The sequence below is a fragment of the Eschrichtius robustus genome, chromosome 20 (genome assembly GCF_028021215.1).
Source record: "Eschrichtius robustus isolate mEscRob2 chromosome 20, mEscRob2.pri, whole genome shotgun sequence".
NCBI lineage: Eukaryota > Metazoa > Chordata > Mammalia > Artiodactyla > Eschrichtiidae > Eschrichtius > Eschrichtius robustus.
In genome coordinates this window covers 55,030,944-55,050,153 of record NC_090843.1, presented here as the reverse complement: position 1 = coordinate 55,050,153, position 19,210 = coordinate 55,030,944, and the positions used below count along the sequence as shown (strand labels likewise).

The 19,210-nt window shown below is 56.0% G+C and overlaps 1 protein-coding gene across 3 annotated transcripts in view; it reads left to right on the top strand.

Annotated features, from left to right (window-relative positions):
* CAMKK1 (calcium/calmodulin dependent protein kinase kinase 1) overlaps positions 1–19,210 on the top strand; it is a 27,328-nt gene extending 8,118 nt beyond the window's left edge. For 2 of the 3 annotated variants that reach the window (XM_068531519.1, XM_068531518.1), the window contains exons 3-16: positions 162–209; positions 1,042–1,095; positions 1,642–1,693; positions 1,947–2,080; positions 2,518–2,554; positions 3,416–3,437; positions 4,668–4,756; positions 8,002–8,201; positions 10,062–10,115; positions 10,744–10,817; positions 12,510–12,597; positions 12,823–12,951; positions 15,009–15,112; positions 17,244–19,210. In XM_068531519.1, the coding sequence (XP_068387620.1) occupies positions 162–209; positions 1,042–1,095; positions 1,642–1,693; positions 1,947–2,080; positions 2,518–2,554; positions 3,416–3,437; positions 4,668–4,756; positions 8,002–8,201; positions 10,062–10,115; positions 10,744–10,817; positions 12,510–12,597; positions 12,823–12,951; positions 15,009–15,112; positions 17,244–17,316 (1,158 nt within the window). In that variant the 3' untranslated portion in view covers positions 17,317–19,210. The remainder of the gene's footprint in view (positions 1–161; positions 210–1,041; positions 1,096–1,641; positions 1,694–1,946; positions 2,081–2,517; positions 2,555–3,415; positions 3,438–4,667; positions 4,757–8,001; positions 8,202–10,061; positions 10,116–10,743; positions 10,818–12,509; positions 12,598–12,822; positions 12,952–15,008; positions 15,113–17,243) is intronic. The other variant, XR_011071998.1, reaches the window with a different exon arrangement.

Here is a 19,210-nt window from a genome sequence, read left to right as displayed (position 1 = left end):
CCACCTCACTTGCCTATGTAAACTTGAAAGGTTGGTGAGACCCAGGGTCTGGGAGCAAGGGGCCTGGGGCCAGGATGGGGCCCTGGACGTGCTCCTGGAGTGGGAGCGGTGCTGCTTCTGGATCAAGCTTTACCTGATGTCCTCTCTCTTTCCCCCACCAGGACTGTGTGCAGCTGAACCAGTACAAGCTGCAGAGTGAGATTGGCAAGGTAGGCCTGGGGGCAGGCCAGGAGCAGTGGGAACTTGTCTGGGGGATTTGCGGAGGCAGCCTGTCCAGATCCTCTGCTTGGCAAAATCCCCTCTCCTCCTCTGGCAATGTGAGGCTGGGCCAAGAAGGTCCTAGCCTGGAAATGAGGAAAGTTTTGTCCTCTATAGGAAACACCGGGGGTGGGGGGTGGGAGATGACTCCTGATTCCTGACTCCCCAGAGTTTTTTTGTTTTTTGTTTTTTTATAAATTTATTTATTTATTTGTTTTTGGCTGTGTTGGGTCTTCGATGCTGTGCGCGGGCTTTCTCTAGTTGTGGTGAGCGGGGGCTACTCTTCGTCGTGGTGCACGGGCTTCTCATTGCGGTGGTTTCTCTTAATGTGGAACACGGGCTCTAGGCGCGTGGGCTTCAGTAGCTGTGGCACATGGACTCAGTAGTTGTGGCTCGCGGGCTCTAGAGCGCAGGCTCAGTAGTTGTGGCACATGGGCTTAGTTGCTCCGCGGCATGTGGGATCTTCCCAGACAAGCGCTCGAACCTGTGTCCCCTGCATTGGCAGGCGGATTCTTAACCACTGCGCCACCAAGGAAGTCCCCTCCCCAGAGTTTTTGATGGAAGGGACTGGGGAAGGCATAGAGCTGTGTTGAGCCCGGCCGGGGCAGTGACCAGGGCATAGGAGCCCTCTCCCTGCCCGCCTGAAATTTATGCCCACTGGTGGCAGGGGTGGAGATGGGAAGCGGGAGGAGGGGGCTGGAGCCGTTCAGGCTCTCCTTCTCCTGGGCTAGTCCTGGGGGAGGCTGTCCTGTCCAGTGGGGGCTGACCTGTGTCTATCTGCAGGGTGCCTACGGCGTGGTGAGGCTGGCCTACAACGAAAGTGAAGACAGGCACTATGTGAGTCTGGGGATAGCTGGGCCCTAGGAGGCTGGGCCCTAGGAGCTGGGCCCTAGGAGGCTGGGGGGTGGGCAGAAGCTGGGCTAAGACAGAGGACAAGGCTGCCTGTGAACGGAGTGAGCTCCCTCTAGTTGCGGCATGCAGGCTCTTTAGTTGTGGTGCGTGGGCTTCATTGCCCCGCGGCATGTGGGATCTTAGTTCTCTGACCAAGGATCGAACCCACGTCCCCTGCATCGGAAGGCAGATTCTTAACCACTGGACCACCAGGGAATTCTTGGGAATGAGCTTCTTGACCCTGGGAATATGCAAGCAGAGGCTGGATGCCTCCAAGGGGAGAGCTCTAGAAAGGCTTGTTGGGGGGAATAGGGGTAAGGCCTAGGTTCAGGTATGGCTACCTCCTATCCCAGCATAACTGCAGCCAGTCCATAGCCTCAGTGCCAGTGGCAGATGCTCGTGTGCCTTTCTGGACCTCAGTCCACATGTAACCAGCCTGTTCTAACCCCTGGTGGCTTCACACAAGTGACATGTCTGCCCCTCCCTCCTCAGGCAATGAAAGTTCTTTCCAAGAAGAAGTTACTGAAGCAGTATGGCTTTCCACGTACGTATCTGTCTGGTCCTGGGCTTGGGAGCTCCTGGCCTGGGGGCAGAGGGGGAGGAGACCTCGGAGGCTAGTTTTTGTTAGGACTGGGGGTAGACAGGGAGAGCGTGAGCAAAGGCCTGGTGGTGGGACTGTGCTTGGGGGGTTGAGGCCAAGGCCATGGTCTTGCAAGATTCTTGCTTGAGGCTGGTCGCAGGGCCGTGGTGAGGCCCAGCCTTCTGCAACTGGCTGGACCCCCCCTTCCTGGTCACAGGTCGCCCTCCCCCTAGAGGGTCCCAGGCTGCCCAGGGAGGACCAGCCAAGCAGCTGCTGCCCCTGGAGCGGGTGTACCAGGAGATTGCCATCCTGAAGAAGCTGGACCACGTGAATGTGGTCAAGCTGATCGAGGTAGGTGGTGAGTCAGTGAGGCCTGTGGAGTAGCCTCTGGTGCAGGGGGCGCTTGGCACGGACCCAGGGGTCCTGCTGAGGGAAATATGCCAAGGGCAGGGCCAGAATTGGGGTGGGGACTGCCGGGAGGCTTCTGGGGTCAGTTCAGGCTGGTCTGGGATGTTCTCAAGTTCTCATGGAGGGGGACGAGCTGCCCCAGAGGCAAGAAGTGAGGGAGGCAGGAGGGGAAGAGGGGCTGGGTGCCATGTGGTGAACCCACGTCGGGGCCAGTGATTTCTGAGGCCTCATCTGCCTGGTGCCTGCATAGTTCCTGCTCCATCGTCCAGGGTGGCTGCGGAGCACACTACGGGTCCTGGGGCTGGTGAGGATGAGGAAGCCTGGGATGCCCACCCCATAACTCCCCAAGACTCACCTTCATGTCTGCTCCCTCTCACCAGGTCCTGGATGACCCAGCTGAGGACAATCTCTATTTAGGTGAGTGACCCAGCTCATCCCCAAAGCAGCTTACCCCCGTGGGTCTGAGTGCTCCCCGGGGACACACTTGACGTTCAGCTGGGCCGTGTGCAATGCACTGACCTCCTGGGGGCAGGGAGGAAACACATGTTCTCAAGGCCCAGATTCTCTTGCCCAGCCCTGCTGAGCCAGGCTCAGAATATCCAGTTAGAGTCAACAAATATTCCCAAGCCCCCACTCCACTGATCGGAGAGATGGTGGATCAGATAGATACAGGAAGTAGGCTATGTGATGTGGGTTCCCAGACCCCATCTGATAACTCTGTGCCTCAGTTTCCTCACCTGTAAAATGGGGATAATAATGGTATCTACCTCATAGTGTTGATGTAAGAAGTAAATGAGTTATTATATACAAGACACATTAGCTATTATTAGTAATAGTATGCTGTTGTTATTACTTAAGTCCTTGGTGCCTGATTCAGGGCTGGGCTTAGCGGCTCTCAGGGAATGGGCCAGAAGGAACACTGGCTTAGGAATCAGAGGCCAAGTCTTTAGCCTCCACTCCCTCTCCTACCTGCCTGTCTGCTATGACCTGTAGGAAAATTCCTGCCCTTTCTCTGAGGTTCAGTTTCCCCCCTATAAAAGGGGTCTATGTTGATGGTCCTCACTCGGCACCTGAGAATCTAGTGAGGCAGGTCCATAGTCGACCCACTCTCATTTACTTCCTCTGATACCCTGGGACCCCTGTCCTATCCCTCCCTCAAGTATGCCTGGATGCCTGCCCCCTCTCCCACCCTCCAGAACAGGGAGGAACCTTGGCATCGGCTGTTTTTTCAGCCTGGCTGCACCTTACCTACTCTTCTTTTCTTCTCTTTTCTTTCAGTGTTTGACCTCCTGAGAAAGGGGTGAGTTCCCCATCCCGATCAGGCAGGTCAAGTCTTCCTTTCTCTCCCTGTATCCCTAGTCCTGGGGTCAGCTACTCTAGTGAAAAAAAGAGTTCCAGGCTCTGTCCTTAGGGAGCTGTGGTCTGGGTTGGGAAGTGGGGGCAGAACGAGAGACCAAGAGGATGATTCTTTGAAGGCCGGTGGGGTCAGTGAGACTGGAATAGCCAGGGAGGCCTCAGGAAGAGGGGGTGGGTTTCGAGCCAGGCCTTGAAGAACTGGAAAGAAGATTTTGATGGAGAAGAGGGAGAAGAAAGGAATATTTCTCCAGCAAAAGTACAGAGATGGAACACAACTCTCATCTGTATTCAAATCACAAAGAGTTCTTTCAGTTTTACAAGTTTGTGAGTTGGGTGGCTGGGACCCCATTCACTCCCATTTACAAGAAGGGAAGCTGAGGTTCAGAGAGGGTAAGTGGCTTGCCCAAAGTCACACAGCAAGTCACTGATGAAATCTAGGGTTGTAACTCATGTTTGCCTTGTCTGACCTTCTCGGGGTATGTGCAGAACAGCAGACATGCAGTAAAGGGCACGGGGCTGGGTGGACTGGGGGCCCTAACTGCCAAGGCCTTGAATACAGGCTGTGACTTGTCTCTCTGCCTGGGAGGCTACCTAAAGACCAGTTTGGGGAAGGGGCAGGGAGTGGTGTCCTTTTAAGACTCAGGGGCTTTCAGCATTTTTGACCTCCATTAAAAAGTAAGAAATACAAGTTTTACATTGCCAAAGTTTTATAAAACAGTGTATTACATGTGATGTACTCTGATATATTCTACTTCATTAGGAAAAAAAAAAAAAAAAGCAGTAGGCATCCACTGAATTGATTTCATGACCTTCTTGGTCCTGGACCTACAGTTTGAAAACACTGCCCTAAATGTCATCTTCACAACTGTTTGATTATAGATAATTAAGTAGAATCAGAAGAAGGAATACCAAGCCAATCAGAAATTAAGATAAAGCTAATTTGAAATTGTAGTGATTGAAAAGGGATATTTGCGTCTATGCGTGTTTTCAAATTTTCATTATATGGGGGAAGAAGCTACTATCTTGGATTTTAGGGACCCGTTCGAGCATAGACGGCTCCCAAAAGGTCCCGAGGGGTCTGTACGGCCCAGCCCCTGTTCCCCTCCACCTGACATCTCTGCCTTTACTCATCCTGATTCCGGCTAAACATCCCTCCTCCCCGCCCTCCCCATAGGCCGGTCATGGAAGTGCCCTGCGACAAGCCCTTCCCCGAGGAGCAAGCTCGTCTCTACCTGAGGGACATCATCCTGGGTCTTGAGTACTGTGAGTGAGGGGCTGCCTGCCCCCCTGGGGCTGGAGACCCGGGGGGAGTGGAGGGGACACGAGAGGAGACGGAGCCCAGGCTGAGCAGCCTCTGAGCAGTTCCTGTCAGTCAGTGCTGATCTACCAATCATCTTTAGTTGGGGGTGGGGAAATGGGCCTGTGGGCGGGGCCGAAACTCCCTGAACAGGTAGGGTGGCGGCAGACTTCACTGGGCATGCGCCAGGTCCTTCTCGGCGCCTGGTCATCACCGCGTCGGCCTGCGCCTTGGATGTTCAGCATGTATCTCACCTCTGCTGAATTCTTAGCCAAGCTTAGCCTCTCCACTGGGCCTTGAGAGCTGTGGGAAGGAATTTATGTCCAGCGGCTCGAGGAAGAGTCTGTCCTGTCATGGAGCCGGTGGGTGGTAGCAGAGTCGGTTTACTGTGAGGGGTCCTAAGGTGATGAGAGCTCAGAAGGGAGGATGTTAGTTTAGCCTCTATCATCTGTGGAATTCATTTATTCATTCATTTATCCATTTACGAGTACCTACTAAGTGCCAGCTGGGGGCGTGTAGATGCCAAAGACCCAGAAGTGATCTCAAGGATCTTGCAGCCTAGTGGGAGGGACCGGAACCTAAGCAGTGCCTGCCAAGGCTGGGGAGGCACAGGGGCTGTCAGAGCACTAAGGGACCAGGGGTGGCTTCCTGGAGGAGGCCACTTATGAGCAGGGTCCTGAAAGATGAGTAGGAGTTCGTTGGCTAGTTTGAGGCATGGTGGGAGGGAGTACACCAGGCGGAGAGAACTGCATGACAGCGGCACAGAGGGGAGTACTATTTGAGACTGGGAGAAGTTCGATTTGGTTAAGTCCAACCTGGGAGCCAGGGTTACGGAAAGGCGGTGCTGTAAACACTGTCCAGGCTGCACGCGAGGGCTGGGAATGCCTTCATAGAGGACTTTCATGACTTTATCCTGTCAGCCTTGTGAGCCCCTGAGGGCTTCGAGCAGGGGAAGAGAGTGATAGGATTTGTGTCTTGGAAAGCTCTGTCTGGCAGCGTATGGTGGCTGGATGGAGGGCAAGAGGCCACCAGCTGGTCAGGGAGGAGGCTGGTTCTACAGCCCAACTGACAGATGGTGAGGCCTGGATTAGGGCAGTGGCAGCGGGGAGCATATGTGAACGAGGTGGGGTGGGCAGCATTGGGTGACTAACTGGTCGTGGGGAGAAGAGGGCCCGCAGGCACCTAGGGTTCTGGCCTGGTTTGGGGAGTGGGACACAGCCCATCCCTCTGAAATCTCAGCTTGGTTTATCAGAAGCATATTCTCTCCCTAGGGGGACAGGTGAGGACCAGCTGAGGTTTGACCTGCAGTGACTGTCTTTATCTCATTTGAGCCACTCCAGTGCCTTCATTTTAATGCTGTCTTTGTACCTATGGGGAAACTGAGGCACAGAGAGGGGAGCGCTTTGCAGAAAGTCCTAACAAGGGCCTAGAGGTGTGAGAAGGGGGCATTTCACCCTGGTGTGGTCGGCAGCAGACACAACCCTATACCAGCTCGGCTTCCACCCACTTCTTGTCCTGGGCCTGTTGTCTCCCATCCTCTCTCCCTGCAAAAAAAAAACAAAACAAAAAAGCAGAAAAAACAAGCTAATCCCATCTGGCTCTTCGGTAAAGCCTCATCAAGACCCAGCTAACCATGATGAAGGGCTTTCTGGAGTGATCCGGTCAGCACCAGGGACTGGACAGGCAGACAAATGGTGGCACCCGGTGCTGAAGACCCGCCTTGTGATTCTGGCCCCCAGAAGGGAGAGCTGAGGCTGCCCGGGGAAGGCCCTGTGGTCGGGGAGGCTCAGGCCTGATTCTTACAGACGGGGCAAGTGCAGCCATGCAGGTAGGAGAAGCAGTCGGATCTGGAATATATCTCACAGGTCCAGTCCTTAGGACTTGCTGCTGAATTGGATGTGGGGTCTGAAGGAGAGAGCAGTTGAGATTTTTGGCCTGAGCAGCTGATAATATGGCCATTAACTGAATTGGAAAGACTAGAAGAGGAGCAGAGCTTTTCTGTTCTGTTTGTTTGGCGGTGGTGGTGTGTGTGTGTGTGTGTTTAGGCGGGGGGGCGGGGGTTGCAGACAAGAGAAATCAAGTTCTCAATTAAATATGTGATTGACAAATACTGAGGTATATGTTGAGATGTCTATGGGATATCCATGTGGATAAAGAGCTGGGAGTTCAAGTGAGATGCCAGGGTTTGAGATAAGAATCTGAGCCCACTTTCCATGGTCAAATACACAGCCTCCTGAGCCTCTGTGTTCTGATGGGTGTGTGTCAAATGCTTTGTGTGTACCTGGCACATAGGAGGCAATCGCTACAGGGCCATGGGTCCTGTTGTTATTCTTATTAATATATGATGCTCACTCCCTCTGCCCCCAGCCTTCCTCTCCTTCTCCTTCCCCCTCCCCTTCCCTCCTTCCCGTTCCATCTTCCCTCCTCTCCAACATCCTGGGGTCTGTTGGTCCAGGGGAACGTATTTGTTGAGCAGGGAGCCCATAAGTGGATGGCTGTGGGATGAGGTCAGTGCCTTTTCTCTGCTGGGACATCCCTGGCCGTCTCAGCCTGAGCTGCCCGTCTCTTCCCGGCAGTGCTGGACCCAGGAAGCAGGGTGGGCGCTCAGCCTACTAGAGAGGGCAGACCCTTACCCCGGCCACGTTGATCCCGGCAGTCCCAAGGCCTGGGGTGCCCTCCCTCTCCAAAACTGCATCAGCCCAGAGTCCCTAGGGCTGAGGCGGTACCTCTGCAGGATACCCCACAATCCCACCCTCAGTCCGAGGAACAGGGACGGCTGTGACAGGCTGGGTGGGGGGATGGAACTGGGGAAAGATTTTGATGGGCTTCAAGCCTCTAGACAACACTCACATGGGAGGGCCAGGGATGGCCTATGGAGGACCCCTTCCCCCAGTTTCCTCTGACGTCCACCCTCAGTGGCAGGTGCCTTGATTGCCATGGAGAGAGCACTGGACTTGGGGTCCAAAGATTCCTAAGAGTCCAGTCCTGGCTCTGTTACTAACAGCCTAGGTTAGTGTCTTCACCGCATAGCTGAGCAGGGGGCCCTGAAGTCCTCTTCCGAGGTCCTCGAGAGCTGCATGTGTGCGGAGGACAGGAAGTCCCAGCTCCTTTTCTCCTGGAGTTTGAAGCAGCCTCCACGGCCAGGCGAGAGCAGGTGGGGGGTCTGGGCGGCAGGGCCCCAGGCCAGCGCTCGAGCTGCCTCTCTCTGCAGTGCACTACCAGAAGATCATCCACAGGGACATCAAGCCATCCAACCTGCTCCTGGGGGACGATGGGCACGTGAAGATCGCCGACTTCGGCGTCAGCAACCAGTTTGAGGGGAACGACGCTCGGCTGTCCAGCACGGCCGGGACCCCAGCGTTCATGGCCCCTGAGGCCATTTCTGAGTCCGGCCAGAGCTTCAGTGGGAAGGTGGCTCCCAGGACCCGGGCTGGGTTGGGGTTCAGGTGGAGGGGTGGGAGTACGTGCCACGGGGTCCCATTTCCAACCTGAGGGTGCCAGGGTCCTCATGTCTCAGGATGGACCGAACATGGTCCCCTCCCTCACGTTTGCCTCCTTCTGGAGTCCGACAAACTCCCCCAACTTGGGCCTCCTCTCGTTCTCCAGCAAAACGGCCCCAAGTCTTCCCTGCAGGTACTTCCCGCCAGCTGCTCTGTGCTGAGTTCTGGGCTGCGCTGTGGAACAGACGGAGCCTGGACGGCCCAGCTCCCTGCCCTTCTGGTCATGGTGCCAGGGCAGGAGAGCTCGTGTCTGGGGGGACATCAGAGGTTCCCCTGACTTCTTGGATACGGCAGCCTTTGAGCTAGGCCTTGAAGAATGGGGAGAATTTGAGCAGGAGGTGGAGCCCAGAGAACAGACAAGAGAACTGAGGGGCACAGCGGGGCTTGGGCAGAGTTTAAAGGGTCTGGAAGTCCTAAGGGTCTGGGCTTTGTCCTACGTGACAGAGGCAGTGGCAAAGCTTTCTGAACAGGGACTGTGGTTCTGTGTGTCCCCGGGCACATCCTGCTCTACCCTGTGAAGTATTGGCTGCCCCACTGTGGTCCTGCCATGGAGGAAATGGTCGAGAGGCACTTGGACACGTGTGTGAGTGTGGAGCTCAGGAGATGGCTGTAGATAGAGATGTTGTTTTTTTTTTAACTTTTAATTTTGATATAATTCCAAATTTACAGAAAAATTGCAAGAATAATACAAAAAACTCCCCTATGTCTTTTATTCAGATTCACCAATTATTGACATTTTGTCCCATTTACCTTTTCACTGTCTCTCCCTATATTTATAGAAGTTGGAGACATTATGCCCCTTTATCACTAAATACTTCTGGAGATATTTTCTGAGAACAAGGACATTCTCTTACATAACCTCAGTACAGTTATCAAAGTTAGGACATTTATCATCGATAAAAGACTGTTATCTAATCGACCTTATTCAGATTTCATCAGTTGTCCCCATACTGTCCTTTAATGCCTTTTCTTTTTCTGGTCCAGGATCTGATTCACGGTCAGTCACTGCATTCACTTGTCACGTCTCTTTGGGGTCCTTTAATCTGGAAAAGTGGCTTGGCCTTGACATTTTTGAAGAGAACAGTCCTGTTATTTTGTAGAATGGTGTCAGTTTGCATTTGTCTGGTGTTCCCTGATTGGATTCAGATGAGGCATCTGTGGCAGGAATACGTAGGCAAAGATTTGAGAATCATTCACATAAGAGAGAAAGTGGATACCAGGAGAGGAGGTGGGGTTCCAGAGGAGGAACTTGTAGAGAGAGGGAACATTCAAGGGTGCAGGGAAGCCCCAAGGGGTTGTGGAGGTAGCTGAGGGCCAGGGGCTGTTCTGGTGTCAGAAAGAAGGTGGATGGTGGCTTTTCCAGTGGATCACCAGGAAGAGGGATGACTTCTCGAAGCCAGAGCTGGTTTAGCGAGTATAAGTTCAACATATACTGTTGTTTCTGGGGCGCGTCTGTGTCGTGCGTACAGCAAATGCGACCCTGTAGATGAAGGGGGTTTTGTACCTGTTGAGCTGGAAACATGTCTGGTTTGGGCCCATTCCAAGGAGACTTGGAAACCCTTGACAGCAAGGGCCCTGGTCTGGCTGTCCCTGTGTCCCCAGTGCTCAGCACAGGGTCCAGCATGGAACAGGGGCTTGAGAGTGTTTGTTGAGTGAATACATGACTGAGGAAGGAGGTTCCCCACTTGCCCTCTCCCGTGGCCCACTGAAGCTGGGTGACCAAAGGGTGTCAATTCCTTTTGGGGGACTGATAAGAGCTGTTTCTTTCTAGGCCTTGGACGTGTGGGCCACAGGGGTCACGCTGTACTGCTTTGTCTATGGGAAGGTGAGTGCTGGGTGGGCTGGCAGAGCTGGGGCAGCCCTGGCACCATGGGCTGGGCACCATGGGCCAGGATGCATGACAGATGCATGCCCTGCCTTTGGGTCCTTAAGTAAAGTGACTTTTGAAAGAGCCCACCCAGCTCAAAGAAGACGGAAGGAAAAGGGACTTTTCTGTTCTCCTCGTGTCCCCTTGGGGGGATGGATTCATGTGCAGGAGTCCTGGGACAGCAGACATCCCAAGGGAGGTATAGATGGTGCCATTCATTCATTCACATATTCACTCATTCATTCATTCAACAAATTGTCCTTGACCTCTGCTCTGGGTCAGGCCGGACACCCAACCTTGACGTGCCGAGATCCCTGTCCGCAGGTGCTCCCACTCCAGGGACCGTGCTGAGGCACAGGAGGGAATCTCAGGGGACATGTTCCCAAACGTCAGGCCCCGGCAGTGCAGGCCTTGCTGCGAGTGGTTGTCATGCACTCATTCATTCAGCCCACGTTTGTTGAGCATCTCCTGTGGGCTAGGACCTGAACAAGTTAGACGAGGTCCCCCCCATCTCACGAGGAGCCCGGAGCTGCCCCCAGCGAGCTGAGGCGCTGGGCCCCGCATCCTTTGTCTCTCCCCACCGCAGTGCCCATTCATCGATGATTTCATCCTGGCCCTGCACCGCAAGATCAAGAATGAGGCCATCGTGTTCCCGGAGGAGTGAGTTGTCCACCACGGGCCCCGCCCACCCCCAGGGAGGCGTGTCTGGGTTTTAGCAGAGCTTTCGTCCTTTCCGGGCCCCACCCCAGCCTGCAGATCTGGAGGTTGGGGTGCTGCTCCCTGGGAGCAAATGGAGGGAGATGTGAGCGGGGTCTCAGACATCTGGGTTGGATCTCATTGAACAGATGGGAACTCTGAGGCTGGGAGTGGGGCAGGGATGACCCCAGGTCACACATTCATCCTGCTGCTTCACTGAAGGCCTCCAGGAGGCCAGTGGCATCAACCCCATGCAGACCCTGCACCCGCGGGGAACCTCCACCTTCTCCACACGGGGTGGGGGAGCTTCACGATGCCAGTGCGCTCCCCCGTTTCACAGATGGAAAAGTAGAGGCTCAGTGGGTCTGGGATTTGAAGCCACTCCCTCCCCCTTGCCCCTTCCTTTGTGACTGAGGTCTCTGAGCCCAGAAGGACTGTTTGGAGAGGCCTCCCCACCCATCCACGGTTCTTCCAATTATGATGCCAGTTACCATGGCAGCCAGCCGGAGTCCCCTAGCGCCTCACTTTTCAGGGCCCTTTTACCATCTGCGCAGAGTGCCCAGGTCGGAAACCAACCTGGGAGTTGTCCTCGGTGTCCCTGCCCCTTGCACCCATTTCCTGTCCGGCCCCAAGCCGTGCTGAGTCCATCTCTTACATTTCTCTTGGTTCCATTGCCAACGGCACCCCCTGCCTCGTTCAGGCCCCTGCCTTGTCCAACTACCGCAGTCAGGCCAGAGTGACCCTGATGAAGCGCAACAGATCTCACCATGCCGCCTGCTGAAAGTTTTTCCAAGGCTTCCCAAAGCCCACAAGAAGAGGCACGCCCTGGCCCGCGCATTCAAGGACCTCTGGGTCCCCCCACCTGCTCACCTGCCACCGGCTCCCCGCTCCCTGCCGCCATCCCCACGGCACTGACTTCCTCCCCTTTCCCGTGACTGCCTGTCTCCCAGCCTTCCCCCCACCTCACCCCCCCACCCCGCCCCCGCTGCGGTATATCCTTCTCCCCAGCCCAGGAGTTTGAAAAGGGATTAAGTATCTAGGACAGCAGAGGGAGCCAAGGTCATAGCCCTGAGAGTAGGTTCCTTCTCCCAAGAATTTAAGTAGCAACGAAGCCTGAAGTTTAAGCAGAGACAGTCGAAGCTGATGCGGGGCTGAGTCCTGCTCTCCTCCCCCTGAGTCTCACCCCTGCCCTCCCTCTTCTGGGTGGCGGTGAGCCTCGGTTTCCTTCTCTGTCAAATGGGTATCTTCCCTGGCCGCCTCTCAGGCAGAGGAGAAGATAAGCTGGTGAGTGGGGGCGAAGGCCTCTTGGGGGTCCCATAAAGCGACTCTTCTTGCATTATCCTTGCCATCTCTGCCTCCCAGGGGGTGTCCAGCACCCATGGGACCCCGTTTGTGTCTGTGACCTCTGCCCCCTGAGGGAGACTGCTTTACTTCATACTCAGGGGAGAAGGATATCCATATGCTTGTTCTGGAACTCTCTCCTTCCACCCTGGTACCTTTGGGGGTGTCCCTCCTGCTCTCTGAGAAGGAGGGTCGGCGGTGTCTCTGCCCTGCTGTGCACTGATCAGGGAAGCCTGGAGCAGGGTGGGATGGAGAGGTGGGAAGCAAAGGACCATCAGCTGTCTCTCCCTCATCTCCTTCCTTCCCCTTCTTTAGGCCAAAGGTCAGCGAAGAGCTCAAGGACTTAATCCTGAAGATGCTAGACAAGAACCCTGAAACAAGAATTGGGGTGCCAGACATCAAGGTTGGGGAACCAGAGGTGCTGGGCTGGGCTGGGCTGGGCCACAGAAAACAGGCCTCGGTTTCCCCTTCTGGGGAGCCTTACACCGGGGACATCTGTGTATTGGGTTGGGGTTTGGGGTTTTTGGGCTTTGGACCCTCAAGGCGACTGCTGGTGGAATGCCTGGGTCCCTTGCTCGCCAACGTCGGTCGCCTGTGGCCCTGACCCTCCCTGCCCTCTGCTCCGCAGTTGCATCCCTGGGTGACCAAGAATGGGGAGGAGCCCCTTCCCTCGGAGGAGGAGCACTGCACCGCGGTGGAGGTGACCGAGGAGGAGGTGAAGAACTCAGTCAAGCTCATCCCCAGCTGGACCACGGTGGTAAGAGGATGGGGGTGGAAGGCACCAACTCCTGGGAGGGCCGGAGGGGGAGGCGAGGCTGCTGCCTGAGACTAGCTCTGTGCTGGGCCCTGTGGGGGGCAGAGGGCTTCCTGGTTGGCCAGCCCCGATGCTGGGCCCCTGAGGCCACCGTTCCGCTAGAGGCCCACAGGAACAAGGTCACATTATTCAGCCTCGTGGGAGGGAGACCAGGAGGTGTGGCGAGGAGAGTGAATGATTTAAGTATACTGCCCTCACTGAGTGTCAACATTCACCACGACCGACCGGAGAAGCATTTCCTTCCTTCCTCCCTCCCTCCCTCTCTTTCTTCCTTCCTAACGTTTATTGAACTTCTGCTATTTTCCAGGCACTGGACTAGGTGCCAAGGACATGACAGGGAAAAGGCCTAGGTTGCCTTTGATTTGGAGACGTGGTCCCGGGGCCCCCCGCATGTCAGGCAGACACCACCTGTGTGCTCCCTCCGCTCTCCTCTCATGTTCCAGCTTTTCGCATCCTCCTCTGGACATCTACCACGTTAACAGTTGGAAGTTATTAACGTAGCCCCTGATGGCCATCTGTTTTTTTTGGGGGGGGACACTGAGAGCCATGGCTTTCCCTGCGCTGAGGTTTCACAGTGAGTCGGGGTGAGCACAAGGCCAGGAGAGCGAGCTGGGGCCTGTGCCTGGCATGGGGTCTGGCCTGTGCACTTCATGCCTCCCTACTGGGTCCAGTAGGGCCAGCGGGCTAAAGTCCTGTGCTCTACAGAGCTCCAGGGCTGTGTGGGGTCCCTGGAATTGTCAGCTCCCGTAGGGTCCCTATTTCCACTTCCCTGGTCTTAACCACCATACTCTCTTTTCTAAACCACTGGAATCGCCTCCCAGGTTGTCCCCCTGCCCTTCCTCCACCCTTGCCCCCACTACAGTTAACACTCAACTCAGCAGCCAGGGTGGTCCAGTGACCTGGTCATGTCCCTTCTCAGCTCAGACTCTGCTCACTCAGGCTCCCATGTTGCTCAGTAAGAGCCACACGCCTGACTGCCTGCTAGACCCTGCATGGCCTGCCTGCCCCCCTTTCCCCTGCCCACCTCCTCTCCTCCCTCCGTTCACTCCGACCACCTGCCACGGAAGCTGCCGCCCCAGTGCCTTTGAACATCCCTTCCCTCCGCCTGGGGTCCTCTGGCCCAGATGTCCGCAGGGCTGCTTCCTCATCCCTTCAGGTCTTCACTCCACAGTCACCTTCTCAGTGAGAAGTGAGTGAACCTTCCCGGACCCTTATCGAAGATTCCAACCTCCTCTTTGTCATACCTTATCCCCCTTCCTTGTTTTATTCTTTCCTCCTGAGCCCTTACCACTAACTAACATATATTCTACTGATCTGTCTTATTTATTGCCTGTCCCTGCAACTAGAATATAAACTCTATGAGGGCAAGAATTTTTGTCTCACTGTGGTCCCGGTGCCTCGAATAGTGTCTGGCATATGTAGGCGCGCAGTAAATACTTTCTGTTGGAAGGAAGAAGGAAGGAGGGAAGAAGTGAAGGCACCCCGATGCTATGCTGGTGTGTGAGAATTTGCGTGCGTGTGGGCAGGAGGATGGAGCTGTCCTTGTAGCGGGAGGAGGGACAAAGTCAGAGAGCTCGGGCACAGCAGCCTGTCCCCTCCTGGCACCCCCCCCAGGCCACTGCGCAGCTCCTCTCTGGCCCCTGGGACAGCCTCTTCTCGACTCCATCCTTCCTGTTTAGCCAGAAGGCATTTCCTAATTGCACTCCCCATGCCCTCAGCCTGGCATTCCAGACCCTTCCTGGTCTGCTCCTGGCCTCTGTGCCCGCCACGCACCAGATGCACCGGGCTCCTCGCCGTTCCCGGAATTCACCCTCAACCACCTCCCCTCCGTGCTCTTGCCATTTCTTCTGCTTGGGATGCTCTTCCTTGCTCTGCCCAAGGAAAGGGAGCTTCAGCAGGGCCCACCCAGCAGCCTCCCCGTCCGGGAGGCAGGGTGGAGGCTGCCAGTGCGTGTGGGAACCCGGGGGCCTGCGTCCCTCACGCTGATGTGTCTTCCCCAGATCCTGGTTAAGTCCATGCTGAGAAAGCGTTCCTTTGGGAACCCGTTTGAGCCCCAGGCGCGGAGGGAAGAGCGATCCATGTCTGCCCCGGGAAGCTTATTGTCGTAAGTACTGGTGGGCTGAGGCCTGCAGGGTGCTCCCTGCGGTGGGGTGAGGCCTGTGGCCCCTCCCCTCACTCTCAGCATCACCAGGCTGTGCAGGCTGAGCCCGGAGCCTGGGGACTCGGCCAGGCCTCAGAGCAGGGCCCTGTCTGCACCTCTGTTCTCAGCCCACGGCAGCCTAGTCGAGGTTTGCAGGCAGACCTCTTTGTAGAAGGTTGGTCTGTGTGTGGAGGGAAGGACACTTCTGCTGACTCTTCCTGGTCTGGGGGCGGGGTGGGTCAGCTGCCTTCCTGAGTGGCCTGTGCTGTACATCCGGCCATTGCCGAGGCCGTGCACCCAGTCAGCACTTCATAAATGCTTGCTCAGCGAGTAAGGACAGGCAGACTGGTGACGACGATGATGGGCCAGGGAAGAGGAACACCCAGTGCTGCAGGCTCCCGCCTGAGAGCCCGGCAGGTACATTCGCCACCTCCCGGGGGAGGGCAGAAAAGCAGTTCCCCAGACCTCCGTGGGCCTTGCCCTCAGCGTTTCCACCTTCTTCCACTGAAATAAAAGTTTGGGATGCTGACAAGGCCTGCTGGAGTTTGCGCACAGACCTGCAGAGAGAAAACAGTAAGGGGGTCCTGGACCAGAATGTGGTCCTGGGACTTGGGTCGCCTTCCTCTAGCCTGTGAAGGGAGCTGCGGGACAGACGGGCTGTGCCAGCCAGCCCGCTCTGCGGAGGAGAGGTGCCCCCCTGGGAGGTGAGCAGCGGCCGCCGTCCAGGTACGTCGGCCTCTGGGGAAGGAGCAGTTTCACTTGTGCCGTCCAGGGGCCCAGATGTGGGTTTCGTCTGTGTGAGACCACCCTCTTCAGATGTACGGGGTCCCATCATAGTGGACAAGCTGGTGTCTGCTCCCTGCCAGAGGTTGCTTGCACCCAGGGAGGTCCATGTGCCAACCTCTTGCCCTCCTCTTGACAGACCCCCTGGCCTAAGTGGGGTGAGCTCTGGGGCCTGGGAGAGGCCTCGACTGTCCAAAGCTTACTTCCTGTTCCCTGTCTCTTCTGTGAGGTGGCCAGGCCTAGGGAAGGGGTTCCCTGGGCTCTTTTAGATCTGCGGGCTGCGATGCTGGAATTGGGCATAGTGTAGGGGACCACATATTCTGTGTTCAAATGGAGCCACTCTGGAGAGCGAAAGAGGAAGCTATTACTAACTATGCCGGGGACAACAGGCAGAAACTAGGACCACGAGGCGCAAACCTGGACGGCTGGTCTCCAGCTCAGTGTCTGTGACTCGGCGCCCCCTAGTGGTGGTTCAGGCCAGTCACAGGCCAGGGACGCATCCACGCAGGGCGCAGGGCTGGGCATCAAGAGTACAACTGAACAAGGCAATCGTTGTCCTTTCATGGACATGTTAATGGGGAGACAGGTCAGTTCCTTCATCTGGACTGTGAAGGGATTGGGCTTAATACTTCCCAGCTATAACATTCTATAGTTCTGTGACTCAAGTTTAATTTTGAAAAGCAGGTTTTACCTCATCAGAGTCCCAACATTTGTCCTTGATTGTCTCTGTTTTTTATGCTTCGGGATAATTGTTGAAACTCTACAGTAGATTTAAATGGGATTGATCCTTTTTAAAGGTATCAACATCCACTCATTGATCATGTTTAAAAAAAAAGGTCTTAGGGGAAAAAAGCAGATACAGGAATCTACTGGATATGTGACAGAATCCTGAGACCGACAGGTAGAATCTGTCCTGTGAACAAAGAAGAGAAAATGCAAAACCAAAGCCCGTCGACCCAGGACCATGGGGGCTGATCTAGGCCAACCTAGGAGGCCTGTGACCTGGCTGGTCCTTGAGGATGCAGGGAAGTCAGCTCAGGAAGGTCAGACCTGGAGAGGCTCCGGAAGCCAGGCTGGGAAATCTAGACTTCGTCTCCAGGCAGTAGGGAGACTTGGAGGGTTGTGGGCTGAGACTAGGGGTGAGGAAACCAGCAAGGGACCACAGTGCGGGAGGGTGAGACTGAGATGAGCTTCGAAAGTAGGTGAGGGGGGATTTGAGAGACGTGGATATAAATGCCTGTGTGTGTGAGTGTCCTCGTGCGTGCATGTTCTGACCCCTGAGGTCCCTCTGCCTCTGGTGTCCCCTGAACAGGAAAGACGGGTGTGGTGAAGGAGGCAAAAGCCCGGAGCTCCCTGGCGTCCAAGAAGATGAGGCTGCGTCCTGAGCCCCTGCATGCGCCCAGGGCCGCCTGGCAGCACGCTCATCCTGCGCCTCCAAAGGCCCACTGCCCTCCTGCCAACAGCCGGTGCTGCGGGCAGGGGGCTGGGGACTGCGGCCCCTCTCCCGGCCCTCCTCCCCTGTCGTGCTGCATGACCTCCGCAAGTGCGTGTCCAGGGACAGGATCGGAATGTGTGTCACCTGGGGTTTGGGGGGGGTAGGGCTCCCACAAAGCCTTTTGTTTCGTCCTGGCTCTCCCTAGCGGGACCCATTCTTTGGGGAAACTGGGTGCCCGTGGTGCCTTAGAAACCTCACCGGCTGGTTGGCAAGGCCCAGGGGCAGGAGGCAGGAAACCAAGATGGCAGGTGGAAGCCTCGTTTGCTACCACTGCAGAGGCCGGGCGGGCGTGGCTCAGCTGCCACCTGCACAAGGAGGGGTGTACCCTGCCCTCCTCAGGGGGGCGCTGCCAGAGCTCTTGTCTACTGAGAACACTGACGTGGAGGCTCTGAGCCCTTGGTGGGTATTCCTGGGCCTCACTGGGGCGGGGGCCAGTATTGGAGAATCCAGATTCCGTTTTTGTTATCTTTTTTTTGGTAACTTGGTGGGGGAGGCAGGTGCAAAGCTCTGCCTGGGAACACGTATCGAGCTTTCCTCCAGCTTTGGGTGGTTCCCAGCATACCCACCATCACTTGGCAGCCAAGTGGATTGGACTGGCCTTCCCGGATTGTGTTTCACACTCTGGAGGATGGGCTGAGTGAGGCTTTGAGCAGAGGCCCGAACCAGGAGCACCACCCTTCCCTGCCCGCCTCCCTCCCTCCCCCCGTGGCTCCCCAGAGCCGTGGCTGCCAGAGATACCAGGGCTGACATCGACCGAGGGCCCTGGACTCACAGGGCTGTGACCTTGCAGATGCTGAAGTAACCGAAATCCAGTCTTCGATCCAGCACCGGCCTCCCCATCTGGTCCCGGAAGCTGCCCTCGTGTTCCAATGACGAAGGACCAACTGCCCAGGTTGGAGGCCTCGCTAGAGCAGGAACCCTGGGGGGTGTGCACGCTGGCAGGTGGCCACGGAGAGGTGGGCCTTTTGTCGCTGGCTCGCCCCAGGACAGTTGTCATCCCGCCTGCTCAGAGCTGGAGCCGACTTCTCTCTGGGATCAGTGCCTGGCTGGCTGGCTTGGCCTTGACTGACCAAATGCTGAAGAGACTGACCCCCAACGGAAAATAAAGCAGGACTCAAATACCTGCCCTGAAAACATGGGCCAGACGCAGGATTTCAGTCGCCCTCACGGGGTTCCTGTTGCGGGAGTACTCTCTTCGGAAGGGAAGGAGGTGCGGCTGGAGGAAGGCCGCGTCCCGCGTGTGTCTGTGCCTGCGGCTGTACATCGCCTCTCCGTGCACGCACGCCCGTGCGTGCCCATCTGCTGCACACGGCATGTCTTGCACCGGCACGTGCATCTGTAATATAGTGTCTATGTTTATTTAAGGCTCTGAGCAGAACGCGGCCAGTTGTCACTGGGTCCACATTTCTCCCTGCTCCTCTGCACTAAGGCATTGTAACCCAGGGCTTATACAATAATTGGGTACTGTTCTTAAGAACACTTTTATAGAGTTCATGGGAGGCCATTCACGGATCAGCACGTTTTCCCTGAGCCTCTCTGCACTGGGGCCTTGGAGGGTAGGGGTTCCAGGGACACGCTCCCCGCTCGCAGGGCTCAAAGGTGGGCCCGGCTTCATTGCCCGTGCTCACCCCCTCACTGAGCCTTTGGGTTGGATCATTGTCTCTGAATGTAGCACAAGGGATGGACAAACTCCATAAGAGCATTTTAAAAATTAACTTCCTAGGAAGTGAGTTAAAAACAATAAAAGCCCTTTCTTGAGTTAAAACAAAACGAAACAAAACAAA